Below are 26,154 nucleotides of genomic sequence, written 5' to 3' on the forward strand. Positions count from 1 at the left end.
ACTGTATATCCAACCCCCTATTCTTCTACTCTATCCTCAGCTGATCGTTATTTTATATATCAGTATATAAGCCAATAACAATCCAATATTTGAGTCATTGAAACTTCACTAGAAACAATCCAATTCAATAACCCTTTGACTTGGTCCTACATTTGTATGGGTTCTCCCTTTCATCCCTGTGGAGAGCTTGTGGATCCACAGCCCGGGCGTTTTCTTTTTTTTCTTTTTTTTTCCCTTCTTTTTTTTTTTTTAGCCCAGCCAGAAACATTCCAAAGTAAGAAAATGAGATACCAAAATGCAGGGCTTACTGTTAGATCCAGTGCTGTGCATTCCAGAAGTCCAGCTTTCTAGATCGATCTCTCTCTCTATACACGTTTTGACCATACACCGCCTCATATGAAACCTCAGCTTCACATTTGTTCCCGCCCTTGGCAATGCTTTCGTAATGTCGTACACGCGGTGAAGGCTAGACGTGGCCTTGGGCTTTTTAAAATTGTGCTTGGAGAATCAGGAAATTAAGCTCTCTGCTGGTCACTTGAGCGATTCATGTGGTCTGTTCCATGCGTTATCGCACGTTTGTTAATGGTTGGTGCTACAATACCATCCTATCCAATTTCCTATGGATGTATAGTATATTATACTCCGTATAGTATATAGAAGAGCTGGTGCATAGTATATACCGACTTAGGTAATAACAGACCTTTGTATTTTTAGGACAGCTGCAGCTGGATCCATGTCTGAAAGAATAGTGGCCCATGGTTCAGGAACAGAAACATTTTGGAGTCTAGAAGACAATCGAAAATTTACCTCGGCATCTGGACCTTCACAGCCCCAAAAAATAAAAAGATAAAAAATAACCTGGTGTAACCAAGAAGTGGAGGAGACTGAAGAATGAAAACCTTACTATGACAACAATAACAGCGACAGTAATAAAGATATCCGAGAGACCTGCAGAGCTCTCTGCAGTCCTCAGTCTCAGTCCAGTCATCACAGTCATGGGAACCTTTCGAAGAAGGAGCGATAATCGGAGGGAGAAAAGCAAGAGTCAAATATGACCTCATCCGAGAATCCAAACCCCTCAGCCCTCAACGCCATCTTTCTCACCTGCAGAATGCATACCGTTTTGGATTGGCTCAGTTCATGTGACTTAGCCCAGAAAGAGTACTGCCTAGTTTAGGTTGTTGCTGAGAAATCATCTACCGCATTGTCTGATTGTACATAATTGGGACTACAGCCGGTAAATCGGACCATTGAGTTATCTGATGGGCAGGGTGCACCCATTTGGAGAAATGCGGGGAGTTCCGCCGTCACAGGACATTCGATTGAGGCTGCTGACAATGCAACCTCACTACAAACCTGGAACCCTGGAGACTGCCGAGGTATGCAGAGGAAAAGGGACATAGTTGGGATATTTCATCCAGTGTCGGATCTGCCGACTGGCAGCATTGCATGATATTCTTCCGAAAACACCCAAGAGACAACAACGCAAATCGGGAGATAGAAAAAAAGAAGGAAAAAAGCGAGTCTCCTAGCGCCATTCACCACACCGTCACTCAAACCTCCAGCATAGATCGAAGAATGAACCACGCCCCAATGATACCCAACAGCGACGCGAGCAACAGCCCATTTCCTTCCCTGGTCAGTCCCAGATACGCAACTGCACCCACTACAAGTTCCTTTCGTCGCGCCATGTCTCGCTTGGATTTCCAACTCGGATCGATAGAGAATGGAGCCACAGCTCGGATATTCTCAGTGTTTGAAGATGCGTCAGAGGGCCGCAGAGGCACAGTTGCAACGAGCGCAACGGGGCGATGATCCGACTGTGCGAAAAGAGGGAGTGCATTGTAAGCGAGCGGTTTGACCTTTCCAGCTTCACCAGCCCAGGGCTTATCGAGGAAAAGAACTCGATCGCACCAACTGGGCCAGCGGTGATTCGACCATTTCCATTCATGATCATCAGTATCCAAGCCGAGGCGGGCAGCTTCGCGCGCGGCATCCGAGTATTTGTACGTGGGAGGGAAATCGATCGGAGCCTCAGACAGGCTGTGGAAGGTCCTGCCATAGCTCATTTCACGCACGAGCTGGTCGTTCTTCAGAAGGTGGGAATAGTGCGACGGGTGATCGAGGTCGACATTGCGTCGAGGGAATTGTTCAATTTCCCGAGTCGATGGTCCGATATTCGACGTGCGGTAGTTCAAGTCTCCGGCAAGGAATAGGTAAGCGTTTGGCGCGAAAAGATCTCTGCGACTGCCCTCCGCGTGCGCCGATGCAGCGTCTTCGAGAAGGCTGGTGTTTTCGTCCAGGCTTGACCTCTCTGCTGGTCCATTGCTGTCATGCGTGAAAACAAGGCGCTCAACAATGCTTTTCCAGTCCATGTTCCTTTGCTCATAGGAATCCTCCATGGGAGCCAGATGGGCCGCGACGAAAGTGAGGTCAACAGTCTCGGATGAGTTTCCCTCAACAACGTATCCCAGACGTGCCCCGACAGCGCCCTTATTTCCCATTTCCTGAACTCCAAACCCCACGTGTGCTGTGTCGCGCCAGGCGATTTTCCTCAGGGTGTCATCGCGCGCGAAGAGCATTAGGCCTGTCATTCCCGTATTGTCGTTGAGGAAGTTCACATAGTGCTGGTCCCATTTTTGTGTCGAGGCTTTCTGGACGGCACGGCGGAATGCATCGAAGTATGGTAATAGATAGGATCCTCCGAGGAACGAGTAGGCGATCGGTGCGATCTCTTGTAGCGAAAGGAAAATTAGGTCGGGTGCGGAGCTCCCCGCACCAGACGCGGGGAGTGCATCGAAGAAATGATTCGCGAACGCGTCGACATCGACAAAGTTCCTTGCACAGTTAAAGGTCAGCACGTAGACACCGAGGGCGTCCATACTGAAAAATTACACTGGGTCAAGGCAGAGGAGACTGAGGGCAAAGTAGATGGGGAAACTGAGACGGTGACGTCACCTGGGTAGGTGACCGCTCTTCTTGACCGCTTGCCTCGTATAGTCAAGAGTAAACACACAAACTCGAATTTGGATTTTAATTTGGAGAAAAGACCATCTTATACAGGTACGGGCAAAAAAAAACCCAATTCTGTTGATTATTGATTTATCAGTTGGAACTAGAGCATCAAATAAAAAGACTAAAAAAGAAATTCTTGTGCATCATCCGTGAATCGAACACGGGCCTCGTCGATGGCAACGACGAATTCTACCACTAGACCAATGATGCTGTGAAACCAGGTGGATCTGAAAGCTGATTTGCTGGTCATATCTAGTGCTCACGAATTTGATTTGTAGAGGGACTCAATGCTATCCTTGAAGCCCTTTGGTCTAGTTATACAGCGCAGAATCATAACTTCCCCCGGACTTCCACTCTGCCATTGTTTGGCTCCAGCTCGACCAAAAGCATTCCCTCAGCGACATCCTCCTCTTCATCTTCCATCTCATAAACCCATTTGACCCGACCACTCCGAGGGCTTCGTACTTCGAGCTCCATCTTCATTTGCTTGACGAAAGCCAGGACCTGATTTTCAGCAACATCCTCTCCATCCGACACCAGTATCTCAATCAGTTTGCCCGAAAGAGGGAGGATGATATGGTGAGGGTTCTTTGGATCGCCTCGCCGATGCGACGAGGACACCAATGCTGATGCAGCAGTCGTAGTTGTTTCGAGTTGCATCCGATAGGGGATTGCGCCCTGTGAGGTTGGAGTTGTATATTCAATTTCAGCAGCGAGCGTGGTTGGGAACTCATTGCGTAGTACCCGGGATAGGCGCAGATGGTGGGAAACCTTGTCTGATTGTTGGGTATCCTTCGACAGAGGTTCCAATGTGATCGACCATGCATCTCCTTTCCGGAACAAAAGATTAGATGCCGGTAATCCACTTTGGGCGATGGCTTGCTGTGAATGGCCGACTGGTCCATCTAACCCTTGAAGAGCTTTTGATATGATTTCCCCTTGCTGTAGTACTGCATCGAGGTTGAGCCCAAGCCATTGTGTATCAACTCTTCCGGCCATGAAATCAGGATGGCCCACGATCCCGCGTAGAAGACTGATATTAGTTTTGACACCGTCAATCCTAGAATCAGCCAAGACCCGCTGGGCTTTTCTAACGGATGCCTCCCAGGTGGGCGCAGTCACGATTACCTTGGCCAACAGATTGTCGAAGTTGGATCCCACAACCAGTGCGGGACCAGAGACATTGATATGGGTATCTACCCGGACTCCATGGCCACTAGGCACGGTAAACCCAGTAATCTTCCCAATACTCAGTGAAAACCCGTTGCTTGGGTCTTCGGCACAAAGTCTAAGTTGGATCGAGAAAGCATTTGGCGGAGGATGGCTTGCGTTAACCTCAGCACTGAGGCCTAGCTCATGTAAAGTGTATCCCTGTGCGAGAAGCAGCTGTGTCTGCACCAGATCTATCCCACTGATAGATTCCGTGATGGTGTGCTCGACTTGCAGACGCGGGTTCACCTCCAAGAAGTAGAATTCCCCGCGCTGTTCATTAACTAGAAACTCAAACGTTCCTAATGACCGATAGCGGATTTCACTTGCCATCCTGAGCGTAGACTCGATTACTTGACCAACCAAAGCTCGATCTTGCATTAACGTTGGGGCACATTCAACCACCTTCTGAAACCGTCGCTGAGCACTGCAATCTCTTTCCCACAGATGTCGCACTTGACCCGTTCCGTCACCAATAATCTGAATCTCAACATGATGGAATCCATCCACAGCAGCTTTCTCAACGAAGACAGTCCGAGACGGCGACTCGCCAATGGCTCTCTGAATACTATTATCCAGCTCGTTCTCCTCGCGAACGAGACGAATCCCACGACCACCCCCACCATCCACAGCTTTGATCATAACCGGGAAACCGACTTGCGTAGCAAACGCACGTGCTTCATCCACGTTGGTGGTAGGTTGGCTCATGGCTTCCAATACAGGCACGCCGCATTGCTTCGCTAGCTGTTTTGCCTGCAGCTTATCGCCTGTTCGGGCGAGGTTTTCCCATCCAGGTCCAATGACTATAGACCCGGCTTCGTGCCACATGCGATGGGCGAATTCAGCGCTCTCGCTAAGGAATCCATACCCGGGATGCACAGCGTCAATAGAGTGTTTTTGAGCCAGTTCCACTAGGAGTGAGATGTCAAGATATGATGATGGTGATGGGATTTCAATCGCATGTTGTGGTCGTCCTAGATCGCAGTGCGATCGGTCGTCTGATGTGTACAGACTGAATGTCTCGACCGGCTCGGGCAACTCTCGTGCTGCATGGAGAATACGAACGGCAATCTCTCCTCTAGCAAATATTACATGAGCTTGTTATAATAATACATTTTGCAGAAGTTCATACCTGTTTGCGACCAACAATCGCTTGATGGGCCGTGAGTGCGGGGAAGACATTGGGGTGAAAGGGGAAAATCCGGGGTAATTATATGCAAAGCCCTAGCAAACGAGATAAACGAGATAAACGAGATAAGTTGTGATATATATATCGAATAAAGGTCAATTGAACCATTTAAATATATTTAATTGCAAGATGCATTCACTATTTGACAAGATATTATAGCTCTCGACATGGGCGACCTCGGCCCTCGGACATTGTTCACCCCCTCAGTAGACCAACTCCTTACATATGTAAGCAATCTCCAATTCTACACTTTAGACAGGAAAAATAAACCAACCCATATCAATTGATACATCATGACGAAAGACAGCGACAACCCATCAACCAGAACAGGCAAAAACCAAGCCACCGACCGCTTACACCAGGTCTCATCTCATATATCCCCACCAGGGGACCAACCGAGAAAGCCCAAGTCAAAGTCAAAGTCCACAGAAAGCCGCCTCCCAGCAGATCACTCAGATGTACTAGACCAACTAGCATCGCTCCGCGCAATAGCCGCAAAGCCAGACCCCACCAACCGAGGTTACGTCCGCCAAAAGCAAGCAGGCAAGCTATGGGTACGCGAGCGAATCGAGCAACTCCTAGACCCCAACAGCTTCCAAGAGATTGGATCTGTTTCTGGCACGGTGACATGGCAAAAGACCGCGCCGATGCGCGAGAAACCTGTCTCCTTTGTGCCCAGCAATAACATCCAAGGTGCTGGACTGCTTCGCGGCAGGAAAATCCTCCTCACCGCTGATGATTTCAGTATCCGATCTGGACATGCGGATGGCGCGAGTACCGGCAAGACTGTTTATGTAGAGAAGCTTGCTATTGCGTTGCGTGTGCCAGTTGTTAAGCTTGTTGATGGAAGTTCTGGGGGTGGGAGTGTAACGACGATTCGGAAGGAGGGGTGGAGTTATCTTCCTCATGTTGCGTCCTTTCCGCATGTTATTAAGCAGTTGAATATGGGGATTCCGAATTTGGGGGCTGTTGTTGGGCCTGCGGTGAGTTTCAGACTTTTTCTCCTCATTTTCGTTTTCGCCTCCCTTTTGCTTCATCTACCCATTTAGTATTGGTTGACACAAGCTGAACTGACCGTTGTGTAGATTGGACTTGGTGCCGCGAGAGTAGTATCCTGCCACTTTTCTGTGATGGCAGCTGACATCGGGGCACTTTTTAACGCAGGCCCAAAGGTCGTCGAAGGCGCAACATTCGAAGAAGGCCTCGATTTCCAAGATCTGGGCGGACCTATGGTTCATTGTATGAACGGCACGATTGATAACCTCGCCGCCAATGAGGCAGAGTGCTATGAACAGCTGCGGGTAGTTCTGAGCTATCTCCCCAACAGTGGAAGCGATGCACCCCCGATAATCCCCTGCACTGACTCAGAGGAGCGTGAGGATATTGCACTACGGAGTATTATTCCTCGACGACAAGCACGCATGTACAATGCTCGTTCAATTATCACTTCTGTAGTTGATAAAGACTCCTGGTTTGAGATCGGAGCATTATGGGGTCGCACTGCAATTGGTGGACTTGCACGTCTGGGTGGTCGTCCTGTTGGGATTATCTCACTCAATTGTGAGGTCAATGGAGGTGCACTGGATGCCGCTGGTAGCCAGAAGTTAACACGGCTGCTGAAGTTGTGTGATGTGATGAATCTGCCTATTCTCCAGCTTTTGGACGTCCGTAAGTGATTTTGTTTCATCGTAGTTGGGTTCAAATAAGCTGACATATTATTTGAAGCGGGTTATGCAATTGGAACCGTCGCTGAGCGCACGGCAACAATGCGTTGGGGCGTTGAGCTCGCTAAGGCTTACTTTAGTACCACCGTGCCAGTATTCAGTGTGGTCACGCGGCGTGTGTTTGGTGTGGCGGGGGGTGTTATGCTGGGTTGTCGTGATCCGGTTATGCAGGTTGCTTGGCCGTCTGGACAATGGGGTTCATTGCCTCTAGATGGCGGAATTGAGGTCGGGCATCGGCATGAGCTGCGTGAAGCTGAGAAGGTTGGAAAGAAGGAAGAAAGGTATCAAGAGTTGGAAGAGGAGTATCTGAGGCTGATGAACCCGGTGCGTACGGCGAATGCTTTTGGAATCGAGGAAATCATCGACCCGAAGGATACGCGAAAGGTTTGCTGTGGTTGGGCATCGCATGTATATGAGGTGCTCATGAAAGAGAGATTAGCAGACCGAGCCTGTGGGAAGCTCCAGCCTTCCTTTGCCTAATATAAATCCGAACTTGTTGCGTGAAACAGTCTGACGATGCACGGTGAATCAATATAGCGATAACGAACTGAAACTTACCCAACAAAATAAAAAATAATGTCATCGCACTGGAACGATACCGTGGCCACCGGGATATTTATATCAACGACAAAAATGAGCTGGAGTCCGCCGATGTACTATCCGCCGCCTCAAGCTCATTACCTATTCTACTTTGGAGCGGATGATAACGAGTAGGATATCTGACAATATTATAGGTTCACCTTGCACTTTGGTTTATAGAAGCTCTATCTACCATACATGGCTATTTCAATGTTCAATTATCTAGTTCGTGATCCAACGCCTGTCTACGTTCTTCTTGTGATTGACACCCACTACGCAGCGGTATAGGTGCCATGCGACAAACCCCCTTTTGGGTATTTTTGATACCTGAATTCTTGATATACATAAAAAAATAACTACATACATCCATACCATATACGTAGAATAGTCGTCTGCAGAAGTATTGCTTTTTATGGCCTTCATATATGTATGAAAAGAGACATCTAAGAGAAACATCATAAGCTACCAACTATTCTAGAAATTAAGGAGGAATAGTGTACTATGGGTTATTCATACACCAATATTAAGCTTTTGGTCCGTAAATCCATGTATCTCAATATTTTTGGGTGTGCTCAAGTCCATTGAAATGAAGCTTTTGATCCCACACAAATCAAAATCTCACGTTAGAAGTAGTCGTCAATGATCTTCATTTAATGGACTTAAACCACTCAAAAATGTGGATATATATGGATTTACATGGTATAAAAGGCTTCATTTTTATGCATTTGGGAACACTTAACAATATAGAGATGCATATGTTAGTATGGCGTTGAGAGGGCTCATCTTTATACATAAGAACACCACATGGTATAGAAATATATGGATTTATAGGACGAAAAACGGCGAGAGATGCCCTAGAAAACCTCTATAGACCATGTATAAAGATATAACCTAGGAGCAAACAAGCACATTTCCCAATTAGGCTTTTAGTAGCATTTTAGAGAACAAAGAAACAAAGCAAACAAATGTATTTCCTAATTAGGCTTAGTAAAATTTGGAGAACAAAGAAATAAAGCAAACAAATCAAAAAAGCAAACAACCTTCGATCTTTAACATGTGACAAATATGAGGACAATGATACTATAGAGACCATCGGCTAAAGAAATAAGGTTGTGAAAGTTTGGATACAAGTCCTCTAGTTAGAGTCAGATCTTTCGTCCTTTGCCTCGACAAACACTAGTACCAGACTGATTATTCTAGCTCAGTCAAAACATAAAGGGATATTTAATCACAACCAAACCGTCACCAATGCCCAATCTATCACGGAAAGATTAGGGAGGAATCAAATTGAAGGCTTCCAACTGTATGTGCTAGCTAGCCTTGAGAGATATACTCCTGCCGGTATATTCTACATATTCACCCACTATCACACTGCAAATATATTTACATAATTAAAGGTTATATATAGAAAAGTCTCTTATATTATATTAAGACGAAAGGAAGATATAAGGCTTGGTTCATGTCCGAGCTCTATTTTCTCACTTATCTATGATCTCTATACTTTGTAAAATAGCGATAAAAGACATCATTTTAGACAAATTAATACTGATGTTTAAGTATCTTATATCCTGCCTTAGTGAGATACGAATGATTTAGGGCTTTGTGGATGTTGAGTATATACATATTAGTATAGTCCTACGCTATAAAGTCCCCTTTTTAGGTGTTATTGATACTTGAATAATACTAGAAGAAAAATGAAGATATTTGAGCTTCCATTATAGAGGCCTTCATAACTACCCTGGCTCTATCAGCTGATAATATCTAGTATGTGACGATTGAGACTGAACTGCACTATCCTTTCTGCCAGTACTGGCCGCCTGCGGGGGTTTCTGCCAGATGTCTCCGACTTGTAGATGTTTGCATGGTTTGTATGAGGAGACAGGACCAGGACCCACAAAGGTCCTGCCAGGCAGGTTTCCTTTCTTCTTCTTTCCTTTTACTCCCTGTACTTAATATTCTCGTTGAAATGCACTCTTTTGTTTAAGAACTGGCTGGTAACATAATATTAAGTACCATTCTCAATTTCACGAAGCAGTACGACTGTACGGACCATCCATTGCGATTGGTCCCGGTCACGCTTCACCCCACTTCCCGTTCCTTGGCATCGTACAAGCCAAGACTCGACCCGAACCGAATTTAGTCTGACCAATCACGATGGTTGGTACTAAACGATACCCGATGAACCGTGGCAAGCAGCCGGTTGCTGCTGTGCCTGATGATGAAGAAACTCCTGAACATGTGACAGATGTTCACGAACCGAAGACCCCGATTACCGAACCGATGAGACCAGTTGAGACTGGAGAATCTGACGAAGACAATGACAACGCTGGAGAAGGATCTTCCTCCATGCGCGATCGACTGCAGAATACCCCGTCGAAGGAACGATTCCATGAACTTGTTCGTCAGTACAAGAAGCTGGAACAGAAGAACCAGGAACTTAAAGACGAGCTCGCAGTTCTTCTTGCAGAAAGAGTTGAGGCTACTGATACGATTGAGAGCCTTAAGATCGAGCGTGACGAAGCGATCGCTCACTACGAACATGCAATCAGAGCTCGTGATGGCCTTGCATACCAGCTCGTGAATCGTACCAGCGCACCGATTATGGAGGCTGGTCGGAAGACTACAAAGATGCCGGATGCTCCGATGCTTAGTGACGGTAAACAAGTCCGATTTGAGACCTGGGAGACCGTGATGCGACAGAAGCTTGAGGCAAACGCTGACCACTACCCGTTGCCTGTTCATCGCAAGCTCTATGTACAGAGTCGTTGTGAAGGCAAGGCTCAGTTGCACATCGCACCCCGAATGGGTTCTGATTCTAGCAACCCGTACATGGACGCCGAAGATATGATCGTCCATCTGAGGACTGTTTTTGCGAACCCGAACCGACGTGCCGAAGCCTACACTGCCTACCACAAACTGATGATGAAGCCAAAGGATAGCTTCACTGACTTCCTTGCTGAGTTTATGCAGCTCGCTGAAGAGGCTGCTGTGATTGAAGAAAACCGCAAACGTGATTTGTACTCGAAGCTGCCATACCTGCTGCAAAGCCAGGTGATGTGGGCAGTCAACCAGGATACCGTGACGTTCGAATCTTTCTCCAAGACCTGCCAGAGTATGTCTCATGAGATCAGTCTCCAGCAAGAGGCAAAGACTACTTCCCGTGCACGATCTACTGCTGTTACCGGCAGTGGTACAGGAACAACTACGAAGTCGACATACACTCCCCGCGTGAAACGCGAAGAAAGCTCCAACCCCGGAAGACTCTCGAACTCTGAGCGAGACACCTTAATGAAAGAAGGTCGATGCTTCAACTGCAAGGAGCAAGGACATATCACTCGCGAATGTCTAAAGAAGAAGCCAGCTGGCACTGTTGCTGCAGCCCACCCTTCTCCCCGTATTGTTGAACTTGACGACGATGAAGATGACAACCAGGGAAAAGCCGATGCCTAGGTCAAGTCTCCTGCCTAGGTGGACAGAAGGTATCACTGTACTCGCTGGATTTACACAAGTTGATAGGCGGTCCTAGAGATAGTTTAGTTTTCAATACTAGACTGATGCACAATGGACGCTCTTTCTCTATTTCAGCGCTTGGTGATACTGGAGCAGATGGATACGTGTTCTTGAATCGAGGATTAAGTGTGCTCCTCGGTAAACGATTTGGATTGAAAGCAGAAAGCATAGGACAAGAGTGTCCTGTTCGAGGATTTGACGGAAAGCTTAGCAAGCCGATCACGCATGCCACTTTCCTCACGATGTGCGTGGATGGCAGAGTGCAGCAGCAAGTTCCGATGCTGATCGCGGATCTCGGAAAATACGATATGATTCTTGGAAGGAAATGGTTTGCAGATCATGACGTCTTGCTAGACTGTCGTCGGTATCGGATGATCTGGCCAGATGAGAAGACGCTCTTCGACGATGTGTCAAGCAAGATGGCAGTACCAACGCCCACTGCTATTCTCCAGAAACCGAAGCCAAATCCTGATCATCAAGCTGATGTTGATCGACGAGACCGTCTTTTCGGTCGAGAAGAATCGAAAACAAAGGACAATTACAGACACACACGAGAACGGCAGTACGGATATTGGCAGATCGAAGAACAACGGAAGATGAGCCGCAATCTGAACGACGAAAGCAAGATAGCGGTCTCGAAGACTCAACGACAAGAGAAATTACCGTCGATCGATATTAGTGCTATTGGAGGTGTCGGTTTTAACAGACTCCACGAGAAAGGAAGGGTTAGCAGAGAAGTCGAAACCTTTGCAACTTCGCTCTATGAGATTGACCATATCATCGATGTGAAGAGCGTGCAGACTCGGGACCCCGAAATTGATCAGATCTTGATGACTCTCCCGAAAGAATACCATGACCTAGTAGAAGTCTTTTCGAAGAAAAAATCCGACGAGTTACCACCCCATAGACCTGGTGTGGATCATGATATCATTCTTGAGGCAGAAGCGCAACCCGGATATTGTCCTCTCTACAAGCTGTCACTTGAAGAGTTGAAAGCAGCGAAGAAATACATCCTCGACAATCTTGAAAAAGGATTCATCGTTCCAAGTTCAGCTCCATATGCATCCCCGATCTTGATGGCAAGAAAACCTAATGGGGGACTTCGATTCTGTGTTGATTTCCGGAGGCTGAACGCAATCACAAAGAAAGACTGTTACCCTCTACCACTAATCGATGAGGTACTACAACGAACGAGTAAGGCCAAGATCTATACGAAGCTTGATATCCAGCAAGGCTTCCACCGAATTCGTTTGACACCAGGGGCAGAGGACCTCACTACATTCCGTACAAGATATGGATCCTTCAAGTACAAAGTGACACCATTCGGATTGACGAACGGACCCGCAACCTTTCAAAGATTCATGAATGACGTTCTTCGAGAATGCCTGGACGAATACGCGGTTGCCTTTGTAGATGACATCTTGATCTACAGTGAAAACGTTGAAGATCACCAGCGACAGGTCAGAGAGGTACTCTGTCGTCTACAAAAAGCAGGGTTACAAGTTGCGTTATCAAAATCTGAATTCTCTGTGAAGAGGACTAAGTTCCTCGGATTCATTGTGAGCACTGATGGTATAGCCGTTGATCCAGAGAAGATTCGTGTGGTCCAGTCGTGGACAGTACCGACTACAGTGAAAGGAGTGCAGTCATTCCTAGGATTCTGCAATTTCTACCGACGATTTATTCAAGGATACAGTGCAATTTCAAAGTCATTACATCGGTTAACAAGACAAGACGTCCCGTTCGAGTGGTCAGAGAATTGTGAGAAGGCATTCCAGACTCTAAAGAAGAAGCTAGTCAGTGCACCAATCCTCCGGCACTATGATCCAGTTCGACGGACCCGGGTTGAGACAGATGCATCCGACGGAGTTCTGGGAGCAGTACTCTCTCAATACTACGAGAAGGAAGATTTTTGGCACCCGGTAGCGTTCTATTCGAAGACAATGCAACCCGCAGAATTGAACTACGAAGTACGCGATAAAGAGCTCCTCGCGATCGTTCGCGCTTTACAGGAATGGAGACCTGAACTCGAAGGTCTATTCCAGAAGGATCGTTTCGAGATTCTCACTGACCATCAGTCACTTGAGTACTTTATGACAACCCGACAAATGAACCAACGACAGGCGAGATGGAATGAGTTCCTATCTCAGTTCCGTTTCGTGATCAAATACCGTCCCGGGAAGAAGAATATTGTTGCTGATGTTCTATCACGAAAAGAGTCTCCTTGTGTGGACAACGGACGACAGTTTGTGATGCTTCCGAAAGACTGTCTTGAGGAAGGAGTTTACCCAACCCATTTGGCTCCTATTCACTCTGAAGAGGCAGAGATGGTAGGGATCGTTGAACGGATAAAGCAAGCCAATCGTCAGAGTTTGGAGTTAGACGAATTCCGTCAAAAAGCACAGGAAGGGGGTGGTTCTCGATGGACAATACAGGACGGATTGCTCCTTTATGAAGGACGGCTCGAAGTACCAGACGACGGGGATCTCCGTGCTCGACTGCTTGATGAGATACACCGGCAACCTTTGACGGCCCATCCAGGAATAGAAAAGATGAAGAAGCTGGTTTCGACAAGATATCACTGGCATGGATGGGTAACTGACGTAAAACGATACATTGACAACTGCCTGATCTGTAAGCGTACAAAGGCCTGGAGAGATCGAGTACCTGGATTGTTACGACCTCTGCCGATTCCGGAGCGACCTTGGCAGCATCTCTCTATGGATTTCCGTTCGTTCCCGAAGGACCGCCACGGGTACGACGCAGTTTTTGTGGTCGTGGACCGTTTGAGCAAAAGACCGATATCGATCCCTTGTCAAAAGGAAACAAAGGCCAAGCAGATGGCTCGTTTATTCATTGACCATGTCATCCGAATCACGGGAATTCCAGAGACAATTGTCTCCGACCGTGGAGGTCAGTTTATCTCCGAATTCTGGACTGAATTCTGTAGGATCCTTGGAATCAAGAGAAAACTGTCAACGGCTTACCACCCCCAGACGGATGGACAGAGTGAGATCGCAAATCAATATATGGCACAGAGATTACGACCGTATGTCGAGCAGAACCAGGACAACTGGTCGGAGATCTTACCGATGGTTGATTTCGCTGCCTCGATCCTCCCTCAGGATACAACAAAGAAGTCACCTTTCTTTGTAGAAAGAGGATACGAACCTTCGATGACGTTCGACTGGAAAGATCAGGAGACGGTGACTCCAAACGAGCAAGATGCGGTGCAAATGCTCTCCGAGTTACAGGACATCTGGACTCAGACAAAGGAGCAAATCGCGAAGTCGCAGCAATTGCAGATTCGTCAAGCGAATAAGCATCGTCGAGAAGAGGATTTCGGAATTGGTGATTCGGTATTCGTTACAACCAAGGACTGGTTACAAGATCGACCTAGCAGGAAGCTTTCCCACCTAGCGAGTGGACCATACAAGATTATCGAGAAGGTAGGCAACTCCTACAAGATAGATCTTCCGGAAGCGATTCGAGTGCACCCTATCTTCCATCCAAGCAAGTTGCGGAAGGCAGCGACGACAGAGCCTCTGGAGGGACAACACATAGATCCGTCTCCACCAATACAGGTCGGAGAGACAGACGAATGGGAAGTCGAAAAGATTCTAGACGTCAGATCGCACTACAGGAAGTTACAATACAGAGTACAATGGGTGGGACATGACCTCGATTTACAATGGTATCCTGCCGGCGACATGAAACATGCACCAAGGAAAATACAGGAGTTCCATGCGCAGTACCCTGCAAAGCCCGGTCCCCCTATGCGTTTACAGGAATGGCTTGATGCTGATGAAGAAGACCGAGTCCTCGAAGATCACGTTGATGACAACAAGCCAGCATTCAGGGACTGAATGCATTCTTAGTCGGGGGTTATGTGACGATTGAGACTGAACTGCACTATCCTTTCTGCCAGTACTGGCCGCCTGCGGGGGTTTCTGCCAGATGTCTCCGACTTGTAGATGTTTGCATGGTTTGTATGAGGAGACAGGACCAGGACCCACAAAGGTCCTGCCAGGCAGGTTTCCTTTCTTCTTCTTTCCTTTTACTCCCTGTACTTAATATTCTCGTTGAAATGCACTCTTTTGTTTAAGAACTGGCTGGTAACATAGTATGAAATTTGTTAGTTGCTGAGCGAAGTGAAGCAAAATAGAAGAGAATGCTATCTACATTATATGAATTTATATTTTACATATTTTACAGTGATGTAGCTTATAAGTATGAAAATAATATTACCTTTATACTTAAGAGTAGAAAGCTACTGAAGTTCCCTAAAAATAGCGATATGTAGATACTATATGATCGGTTAAGCGTAGGCTAATCTTATTACAATTGCCGAGAAGACTACATAGTTAGCCTCTTATAGGTCCTCTCTTTACTCAACGATAAGTCTTTAATAATTTGATCTATATAACCCAACATTATATTAGGGCTACAAATATAAGCATATACCAACGTGCTTTTAGATGTTCATTTTAGATATACATGAGGATTTTGAAATTTATAACCCCTATCTATAGACCAGCTCCTTATATGTAATTAGGAATTCGCCTAAAAGTTCTGATAGTAATAGTCATTATAGAAGTAAAAATTGAAAAATATAAAAGGACTCTTATCCCTCAAAGTAAAAGGCTTTATTCCTTTAGCCAATGGATTCTATAGAGTCATTATATCATTTTATATAAAAATCCATCTATAGCGTATATCTCTATAGTTAGGGTATCATATACTGTTGCTAATCTGTAGCCCAATTCCTCCCCAATTTCTAGGTGATTTGTTAGGTATCGACTGCGGATTTGCTATGATTTAATTCCGCCTAGAAGTTCGATAGCCCTAAAATATCAAGTCTCTGTGTGGTGTTTGTTAAAGCAAATGCTGGAAGTTCCGCCTTTGAATGAAGGACTCGGGCCCTAAAATAGAAGACTTTATTCATTTACCCGATGGTCTCTATAGATCTATTGTGTCTCTTAGCCAATTGCCCCTCTATCCATACATAGGGAAGCATAACAATCATCTTATTTTCTATGCCGGCGACGCTCAATTGCTCGAGCATAAATAGCCTCTCCCTCACAAATTGAACTCTCCTTCTTCATCTCAATCCCTCACTATCTATCCTCTACCCATCAACATTCATCACCCTTCATCATCCCACATCATCGTTCATCCTCCTGCATCCTCCTCCTTTATCGTTTAACACCTCCTCATCATGCTGAGTGAATTGCAAGTCAAGATAATCCGGGACTTTACCTCGACCCGTGATGACTTTGTTGCCGAACTCGAGAAGTTTTCCGAGGGCGACACCAATGGTAGAGTGGTAGTTCGCGTACAGTCATTCTTGTTTCGCATCAAGAACACCCTCGCCATGTGGGCAAAGCTTAGATGGAACTTGAGGAAGGAGGGACGGTGTTTTGAAGACCGCTGCATCATCTTAATGGTTTTGGCAGATGAAATGGCCCACAGTTTCCCAAACTGTGTGACCACTGCCATCAACAAGAACGGTGTTGTTGAGATCCAAGATCTTGCAATGCAAAAGAGGTTCGATATGTTGGCTATGCAGCTTGGAAGTCTTACTTTGTGGGGTCACAGCAACGTTGATACCGCTGCTGTCGAGAACGCTTGCATGGTTGAAGAGGAGCAGCGCCGATGGGAGCAAAAGCCACCCTCCAGGGATGATGAACGAGGCCAGTCTCTTCGATTCCTGTGGTCACGATTTTACTACAAGGATGTTCACTGCGACTGCCACCAGTGTCTGAACTTGTATCTCCCCCTCCGCGACCCAACACCTTCCCCTCCACTGCCCCCCATGTTCAATTCTGATGATAGCGATGAACTGTCCGTCTTGTTCGAGGAGTAAGTGCGGAAGCTCTTTCTCCGGGGTCCCCTGTGTCTTGATCGTGCCTACACTTTTGGTTACATTAATATCTTCATGGTGAATTCATAACAACAAAAGAAAAAAGAAAAAGAAAAAAAAAAAAAAAAAAACAAGAAAATGGAGGAAAATTGAAGAGAAAAAGGGATTTACAGTGTTTCTGGTGATGACATTTCTTTTGTTTACGGCGTTGGCGTTTTGGTTTGCTTTTTTGTGTTCATGTTGGTAAATTGGTCGAAAAATGAAGGGAAAAAATGAAGAAAAAAAAGCTGGTTTAGAGTGTTTCAGGATGTTTCTCTATTTTGCTGGATTTTTGGTTGTTTTTGGAGGTTTTTTTATGCCTGCATTTCAATTTGTTTTTAAGCAGTGCTAACCTTTTGGTTTTTGGGTTTTTTTTGGCACCAGCTCAAGAGGCTTGGTTGCTTTTTTTTAAGCCTGCATTCAATTTGTCGTTGCTCTATTTTGGCTGTGCTCATATTATTGATCAAAACAAATACAAAAAAACGAAGCCTATGCTTTGAATGATGTCCAAATTGTAGAAAGGTAGTCGTAGTCAATCAAGTAAAAGGAATATAGTAAGGAGAAAAGTAGAGAAAAACAAGCCCTAAAGGATTCTAAACAAATTGTTGATCCTTTGAATAAATGCACTCAAACATAGTATGTAGATAGAGACGAAACCAATCTTCCCCAACACAATCAGACTTAACAGGTGTCATAAACCGAATAAAGAGCCCTAGTTAGCGTGTTGCCACGACTGTAGTTACTATTGATAGTGAAAAGTAGGACGGATATGATAGGGAGAGTTAGATTAATACAGGGAACTAGGGTAGTATGATAAAGCTAGTAAGGTAAGCATTATAGACTAAAGACCAAAGAGTAGTAGAATCCTATCATACCAATATGCTGCCGACCAGTTTTATATTCGCTCTATGACCTCTACCTACGACCCTACATGACTCTAACTTTTCCTACTATATCTATTGGTAGAAAGCCAGCGGTTTAACAATAGATTGTCTCAGAAGAATAATAAACTAATTAATTAATTCATTTTCTTTTTGAACGCAAAGAAAGAAGTAGATACATGTTCGTACTAATTCCATGACAACGTTGGGATTAAGTTGGTTCCCGCTGGTTCCAAGTTCGGCACGACATACGCAGTTCCCTGGGAACAAACATGACGCAATTCACGTCGATCAGAAACAGTAAGGTTTTGGTAGTAAGAGTGTATTTGTACGAAAATTTCATAGCTAAGTCTACTATCTCAGTAAGACGGCGAATAGAGTAGGAGTAAACTAAAAGAATGCGCTATTGAGGAATGTATGACGGCTGCGAGGCACACCACATGGCACAAAGCACATAGCCTTATTCCGGGATGTGTTAAATGTAGACCATTAGATGCGATTTGTTTAGAAAGGAAACACATCATATTTCACCACCGAATGGTCCAACCCACCCAGTCTACTAAGTTCAACTGCATATATCTCAACCAAACCGCCATTAAATTGATTCTAGTAAAACCATCCATCTAGCTGGGTGTCTGATGTTATGCCCTATTTCTCCACAACTACTACACTTATGTGGGACTCGTGTACGTGGTTGCAAAGCCGGCGAAGGGATTCTTCGCGGAGGGGAGGAAGGTGCTTTATCTGCCTCTACTAGCTTAGCAATTGATTGTCTGGGCGAAACTACTTAAATCATGAAGTATGATATAATTTACCTATGACAGGCGCTAGATTAATGGGGACAGCAGAGGGGCGTGCAATGGGAGCGGTTTCCAGCGGCCCGCTCACTGTGTCAACTAATACTAGTGTAAATTATCACAGTTATAGATATTATCATAGGCGTGTTAGGCCCCAGGGAGTGATAATAAATTTACTTCCTCCATAGACTCTCAAACATATTAGTAGTGTAACCGAGTTTTTATATACATCTCGCACCATCCCCCACCAAACGGATAGCGCAATATACCGTGTAACCATTTCTAAAGGTTATTACAGGGTCTCTCAAACTTCCCAACTTCTCGAATTAAACAGGACTCTTCGCTGGCTTCTCCTCTTCCAAGGAAACTTCGACAGGCGCCGGCACTGGGGAAGGAGGCGCAGCAGGTTTCGGCGGAGCTGGCGCGATCCAAAACGCAGGATACCGACGATGCAAATTATTAAACAGCAACGCACACACCAGAAGCATAACAGAAGACAATAGAACTATAGGCAAGTAGTACCAAGAAAGCTGCCAAATCTCCTGACTAGTAGCCGGAAGCAAAGCAGTCGCACCAGCAGGCGGGTGAGTAGTACCCGTCAACTGCATAACGGCGATAGAAATAGCCGTTGAAAGCGAAGCGGCTAGCCAGCGCAGGGACTCGAAGCGTGCCTGGTCAGGGATCAAACTAAACAGTTTGGTAACGCAGACGCCGATCAAGGCGCTGATGAAGTGACCGACGACTAGAGCGCGTGGTTGCGCGAGGGGACTTTCGATTGCGCCGAAGACGAGGACGGCGGATGCACCCTGTTTGTTTAGATGTGAGTCAATTGTAGATATTTTGAGGAATGGGATTTTGGCTATTTGACACTTACGTAGGATGCGATTATACCCGGTACATTGCGTTCGGTGAAGTAGTCAGAGTAATTGAAAATTGCTTGCACGACTGAGAGACCACAGAATGAGGTTATGAAGGACCATAGAGCGACTTCGTATTTAGAGAGTGGCTTCACGGCTTCTGGGCGATAGCCAAGCCAGTGGCTGATCCACCGGGGAAGACGGGCGAGGCGGGAAGTAGCCATGTGGGATGACACCGTGCCTCAGTTGGATATGAAGATTAGAATTATTGTTAATAGTTTATACAGGAGATCAAAAAGAAGGAAACAAAAGATTGAATAGCATTCAAAGGGTTTAAAGGCGCTAGAATGGTTTGGGAATTGGAGAAGGAAAAAAATTGGGGAAAACCGGCCGTGCGGAGGAATGTGAGGAGATCCAGTTTCTATGACACATCGCTATATGCACATACCTAGGTAGTACATAGAACACATCATTACAATAATTATACAATTAAACTCTTATACATACTGTTCCTTCAATAGGTCACGACTGACAATGTGCGACTCGCCCAATGTGCCCTTCATCACAAGCACCAAGTCATCCACAGTGGCCAAGAACTTAAGGTATGCGCTGATGGCGACGCAGAACCGGCGGTAGTCCTCGTCGCGAATTAAATCCTTGCTTAGCATAATATCCACGTTGCGCGACATCCAGTAGTCGTGGCAACGGTTCAGGAGTGGCGTTGGGAGCACCTCGGGTAGAGGGTCACCCGTCTTGAGTGATTGTTCAACCACGCCCATAACAGCCATCACGTCACCGATATTGTGGTGGTCAAGAAGACCCGCTTGACGAGCTAGGCGACTTTGCAGGTGTTCTGGCAGCGAAGCTGATAGGTAAAGTAAGCGAGCGATGTTCTGGTTGAGTTCTTGACACAGCGATTTGACCTGACCGAGACGGTCGCTGTCGAATGGCGAGCTGGAAAATTCGAAGCGTAGCAACGCGATGGGTCCATCCAGTGCGGCAAGGGTCTCGGCGAGGTTAAGAGCCAGCTTCTCTGCGGCTAGACCTTCTTCGCGTCCTTGTCCCCAGCAGGATAAGAGAAGCGCGTAGTGGTCCGACAGTAAGCGGATGACATTTGAAAGGGACTTGCAGACGTGTTGTGATGCAGACGGTGGGCGAGGGAACAGCTGCACGATCAGTGCCGCCGCGGACCCAATGAGAACAAGCACAAGTCGTCGCCAGAAAACATTATATCCCCAACCAGGATTGCCATAAGTCGGGATGTGCCTAGGAAGTGTGTCAGTAATGTTGCTTCTCGCAATTTGACACAATTTACTTACGTATCCTCGAAACTGTAACCAACAACTAGAATGCAGGTCGCACCAGCCATAATCAGAGCTTGAAGCATAGCAGGCGGGGCGAAGATACGTCCCCACATGAGAATCGTGAGCACAACAGCCATAATAGCAGCAAGACCATACGGGTTGCCTGAACCGTGGCCTGAACCGATATACCACGCAACCAAGCCAAGGAGACCACCAACAATAGTACCAATGGCTCTACAAATCAAGGAGAAAGTGAAGTCGGCCATATAAATGACTAGGGTGGTCTGTCCCATGATGAGGGCCCAGAGGCCTTTCTCGCGGTAATAGAAACCCGCAGTGTGAGGAATCGCAGCAGGAATAGCGAGTGCGATCGTAACAACCACCATGCGCAGAGCATAAAGACCTTCCGGATTGATGAACCAATGATAGGTGCCGATGATAGCACGCCCGAAACCGCTGCCTCGCTTGGCACGATACCCTCTGCTGATGCGAAGATGCTGCTGTGCCGCTTTAGACTGCGTCTCTGCGACGTCAGGGTCGGTGATCGGGTTCTGAGCTGCAATTACAGGCGCCACCGCATTTTTGCGGCAAATCCAGTTGACGGCATATCGCAAACCCTTGGGTAGCCACAGACGGACTTTTTGGCGTTCTTTCAGGAGAGCGACAAGCTGTCCCAGGACCCGCTCCCACCCGTCGGCGACACCGAGCACCTGCTCTTCGAAGATCATTCCCATAGTGATACCCCTAACTCTGGGCAACGAATTTTCATCAAGGGTCTTGAGCATGCCTTTTTCGTTGAAGATCTCCGCATGTGTTTGAATCAAACGTTCGGTGGTTTCTGTTGCAAAAGATGCGCGCAGGCCCTGAAGATTCTCCAGCGCAGTCTGGCTGCGCTCGTGTAACTGATTGAGGAGTTCCTTGGAAGGGCGACCAAACCAACGCTTGTTAACCGTGTTAATAGATTCCGCAATGATCTCAACAGCTTCCTGGCATGCCGGGAGGATATCCTTGCTGGACTCGCGCAGTACGTCGATAGTTTCCGATCGCATGGATTCATGTTCCGGGCTTCGGAGTGCTTGGACTAAATTAACACTCTCCATCAGCTGGCGCATGCCAACTTCACGTGAAGGTTTTTTCTCATTCCCGCTAGCTTGGGAATCAGAGTCAGAATCCCGATCCACAGTGAGCTGGTGCAACTTTTCTAGCTTCGCGTGTCCCCCGATGCGGGCGATATGAACTTCCAGAAGGGAGAGACTGCTTATTAAAGCTTGGCGTATCGGTTTCTTCATGCTTTTGATATCTTCCGCACCCCACCAACCGACAGAGAAGTCTAGTGGCAAAAAGCCCATGGCCGGCTTAAGTTCCTTGTAAGCAGCAATGGCCTTCACCTTGATCGTTTGCAGATCTGCCATAACCAAGACTTCACCTTTTAGAAGACTGTTCTCTGTGGCGTCCAAAGGTCCTTTGAGCACTCGAACTAGCCCCTCCATGCCATCAAGCACGACATGGGAGGTAGACCGAGGGAAGAAGAAAAAATGAGAGACCAGGCCCAGCCCAATTCCAATAGCGGCAGGTTCAATCAAGACCTTGGGGATAGTGCCGCTGAACGATGGAAGCAGGGGGCCAATCGTCAGAGTAACATCGACGATGATAATTCCGAAAATCTGCATCAGAATGAATTTGGGGTTCTTAGCCCGAAGACGGGACTGTGCAAAAAGGGTTAGTATATTTGAGAATTATGCTTATATCGAGAAAAACCCACGAGTAAATAGATGAACAAACATATTAAACAATAATAGACAGCTGTTACACGGGCGTCAAGCATCCAGCCTGTGTAGACAAGCTGCGTCTGGACGGCTGCCACAGGCTGTCCGGTAGAATTGGCCTGGCTGTATGCGGCCTGTCCTAGGGCTTGGAGCTTGGCCTGGGTCTCAGCCGCTGGTCTTGCTGCCATAGCAGCCTTCATGGCAATGACACCCCAGGCCCAGCCTAAAGCCATACCCAGAATGAGGGTTAGAGTTCCTAAAATGAAAATGAAGACAATGCCGGTCGGAGGCACCATGAAGAGTACCAAACTGATTGCAATGTAATTAGCAATTGATACCGAGAGGAGATGTATAAATGCGCTCACGTTGCAAAAAAAGTCGCAGTACCAATGACGCTTAAGGACGGCGTGATGAAGATCAACAGCGACGCGACCCACGCAGCTAGCGAGCAACGAAACAAGACCTTAAGATCACGGGCATTGAAGTGATCCAGCCATCCTGGCAGTTTTCTACCGGCCTTGGGGGCAGGCGCTGCCTTCACAGGCGATGGAGACCCTTCCCCATTAGAAGAAAGCGGGGACGCCTCCGGGTGGACATCCCGCTGAGAAGATTCGGTTTCAGTCATTCCGACATGAACAAAACAATGCAAATGAGATTATCGGAAGGATGAAGCAGTTGAAAATCCAAAGGGATAGATATGATCGGGCATTCCTTGCGATAAAAGGGGAGAGAATGAGGGGAGAGCTGGATAAGATTTTACCGTTCCCGTTCCATGGACACGAAAAAAAGGAACGATCGGCACTATGGACAGGATTAGGTATTTATAATAACAATTCCAAGGATATTTAATAGAAAGACCCTCTCTCCCATGTGATGACCGACGTCTAGCCTGCTCTTATTGTCTTGGATCGGCATTAATTCTGCATTAACCCTTATGTTACGCTTTATGATAAAAACTTGGCGCTTGGCACCCGTGGGCGGATATAATCCCAGTCTTAGCATATCCAGCGTGTTTCAGTTCATAGGGCTAATACGTAACCTGGGAGTATATATTTCACGATATTAATATAATATTAGTATGATATTATACTAATTTATACTATTATTAGGTTCATCTAGTACTATCGAACGCTCCTCCCGTATTAGGCTGGTGTGAAACCGAAAGGGGGCAAAAGGAAGTTGGGCGTAGCGCCTTCCAAAGGTTATTATTGGGCGGGGAACTAATAAATCAGGGAGAGTACCGATGATTCATCGGTGGATCGTTCGCGTTAAATAAAAATCCCGTAGAGAGGAATGTTCTATGGAACTTCGGAACGCGAGGAACAAATTTTATATTGTGGCCTGATAATTGAGGTGTCAGGCTCTCATTTCAGCATCTCCTCGACATAAATGCTCCTTGATTTTCAGATACCCCTGGTCCAACGATGATTCAAACTTGATCATTCTACCATGATCAGCTTGAATGAAAATATGGGACGAATTCTCCTGTGGTGAGAACGACGCAGCCTTGTTCAGACATGGTGTAAGCAAATAGTTCATGACTGGCTGTTGATAATTCTCTTACCTGGTCCACTGTACTGTTTGTTGGGAGAGAGTCAAGTCTTTCATGAACAAATAAAGTCCAAAACTGTTGGCTGATCGATAGGTAGCCCTGTAATATAGTCACTAACCAGTGTGCTTCTTTATAAACATCGCTAGACTCCTGCTCGGATCCCTTGGCATTGGCTATGTAGCTTTGAAGTCCAATGAGCCTTGAATCTAGCTCAGGTGTTCCCATGAAGATCGCTCCGTGAGTTGAGAGTCTGATGCTACGAAGGTCCGTAGTAGAGGTTTCTTGTGTTAAGTCGGCAAAAAGCAGGGCCTGGCGATAGTCAATGGCAGCTCAACACTCTTTGTGTACTAGTGCATAAAATGGCAAGACTTACACTTTTGACTATTGGCCCCCCAAGACTATGTGCGATAAATATAATCGGACGATTGACTGTCTGTGTTGCCTCCGTCAGCACTAACTCTTATGTTTTTGTTGAGTCAGTTGAGTTTATACATTTGTTGATGATCTCATTTCCCACAAGTCATAGACCAGTTGCTCGGATACTTGTTGCTGGGGAATTTTCTCGTTGGAGTTTCCTACAGTGGTCAAACTATACCCCCAAGAAAGTACTCGGCTGTTGGGTATATCACCTGGCAACAGATCATAGAGCCAGTTTACCCCATTGGCTGCCGTCCATGAATGTTCGCGGTGGCCATTCAGTCCATGAACAGCGATAATACTGCGTCAATTATTAAATATCGAAATGATCGATAGGGATGGATTGTACAAACTCGACTTTTGGAGTTATCCCGTCATACAACAACTTCAATCCAGTCTCCTCATCTGGTGGAAGTGGGGACTGTAGCTACTCTTAGCATATTGACGAAACACGAGATATAGCCATCCCGTTACAGTGGGTTCTTACTGTCTTTGCAATCTTTGATTGGCCCTGTTTGAATGGGAAACACCATGGCCACGGCATGATTAACGGTAAATCGTGGTGTTTAAGATGCGGGGTAAAAGACGACTGGGGGGGCAAACAACAGATCGGCCTTGAGGGATTCGTTGCAAATACCAGGGACAGTCGCAGGGCTAAGGTTGTAGAGTAAAGGTCGGAGAGGAATAGAAAAATTAAATTATGCTGGTTTATTGGGTACTTAGTACGAGGTCAAACCCCAAAAATATAGTGGAGGATCCGCTATCTATTCGCCCTGGGACCTTAACCCTGCTACAAACCACAGCGCTATTCTTTCCACCGCATGAGGATTTACTCGATATATCGTAAGCTTGTGAACCATTTGATAACATACCGAGTTTCTGTTCGAACTAATATGACTATATGTAAGAACAAGCCGAATATTTCTGATGTTCTTTTTAGATGTATGTGAAGACGATAAACAGGAAAACCATACATGCGACTTGTCTCTCTATAATCAAGATCAATTCACTTCAAATAAGCATATTGTTCTCAGAACTCGTGGAGAAAGGGTCCGATTTAGACGTTGATGCCTAAGGCAATAAATTACAGCCTGATATTTCAGGCACAAACTTGAATTCTTCAGCGACTCGTGGACGTATCCGGCGTTTCACGTGGCATCCTTCCAGATGCATACATTTTTCATTGCCACTCCACGCGTTGGAACCTTGGAAAAACCCGGATTTACTGGTATAATGTCTACTAGCCATATGCTAATGAGCCTTGGAACACTATGAAACTAACGAGTTAATAATTTCTTATCTTTTGCCTCCGATCGCTCCGATCGGCCTCATCGCGATGGCAAAGAAGAAAAAGTTAGTCAATCGCCTCCCATAAAAGTGGGGAGTGGCCGAACTCCGAGCAATGCAGCCCAATGAGTATCTCCACTGTGGAGAAAAAACCGTCGTGAATGG

The 26,154-nt window shown here is 46.3% G+C and overlaps 6 protein-coding genes across 6 annotated transcripts; 2 read left to right on the forward strand and 4 right to left on the reverse strand.

Annotated features, from left to right (window-relative positions):
- Window positions 1-1,553: 1,553 nt before the first annotated feature.
- N7487_000735 (putative inositol 5-phosphatase) lies at window positions 1,554-2,882 on the reverse strand (the record flags this gene model as incomplete). Its single annotated transcript, XM_056868483.1, has 1 exon — window positions 1,554-2,882. One exon carries the CDS (start codon window positions 2,880-2,882, stop codon window positions 1,554-1,556), a length of 1,329 nt encoding a protein of 442 aa, XP_056733267.1.
- A 463-nt stretch (window positions 2,883-3,345) lies between these two features.
- N7487_000736 (putative pyruvate carboxylase) lies at window positions 3,346-5,406 on the reverse strand (the record flags this gene model as incomplete). Its single annotated transcript, XM_056868484.1, has 2 exons — window positions 3,346-5,302; window positions 5,357-5,406. 2 exons carry the CDS (start codon window positions 5,404-5,406, stop codon window positions 3,346-3,348), a joined length of 2,007 nt encoding a protein of 668 aa, XP_056733268.1.
- Window positions 5,407-5,706: 300 nt separating this feature from the next.
- N7487_000737 (uncharacterized protein) lies at window positions 5,707-7,617 on the forward strand (the record flags this gene model as incomplete). Its single annotated transcript, XM_056868485.1, has 3 exons — window positions 5,707-6,396; window positions 6,499-7,081; window positions 7,139-7,617. The coding sequence occupies 3 exons, from the start codon at window positions 5,707-5,709 to the stop codon at window positions 7,615-7,617; spliced, it is 1,752 nt and encodes a 583-aa protein (XP_056733269.1).
- Window positions 7,618-16,444: 8,827 nt separating this feature from the next.
- N7487_000738 (uncharacterized protein) lies at window positions 16,445-17,092 on the forward strand (the record flags this gene model as incomplete). Its single annotated transcript, XM_056868486.1, has 1 exon — window positions 16,445-17,092. The coding sequence occupies one exon, from the start codon at window positions 16,445-16,447 to the stop codon at window positions 17,090-17,092; it is 648 nt and encodes a 215-aa protein (XP_056733270.1).
- Window positions 17,093-19,132: 2,040 nt separating this feature from the next.
- N7487_000739 (HPP family protein) lies at window positions 19,133-19,887 on the reverse strand (the record flags this gene model as incomplete). Its single annotated transcript, XM_056868487.1, has 2 exons — window positions 19,133-19,612; window positions 19,681-19,887. 2 exons carry the CDS (start codon window positions 19,885-19,887, stop codon window positions 19,133-19,135), a joined length of 687 nt encoding a protein of 228 aa, XP_056733271.1.
- Window positions 19,888-20,160: 273 nt separating this feature from the next.
- N7487_000740 (uncharacterized protein) lies at window positions 20,161-23,358 on the reverse strand (the record flags this gene model as incomplete). The annotated part of the gene is made up of 4 exons (XM_056868488.1): window positions 20,161-20,929; window positions 20,983-22,673; window positions 22,778-23,042; window positions 23,099-23,358. The coding sequence occupies 4 exons, from the start codon at window positions 23,356-23,358 to the stop codon at window positions 20,161-20,163; spliced, it is 2,985 nt and encodes a 994-aa protein (XP_056733272.1).
- Window positions 23,359-26,154: the final 2,796 nt, after the last annotated feature.

Source organism: Penicillium crustosum (genome assembly GCF_028827405.1).
Source record: "Penicillium crustosum strain IBT 35664 chromosome Unknown utg000001l_segment0_segment0, whole genome shotgun sequence".
Lineage (NCBI taxonomy): Eukaryota > Fungi > Ascomycota > Eurotiomycetes > Eurotiales > Aspergillaceae > Penicillium > Penicillium crustosum.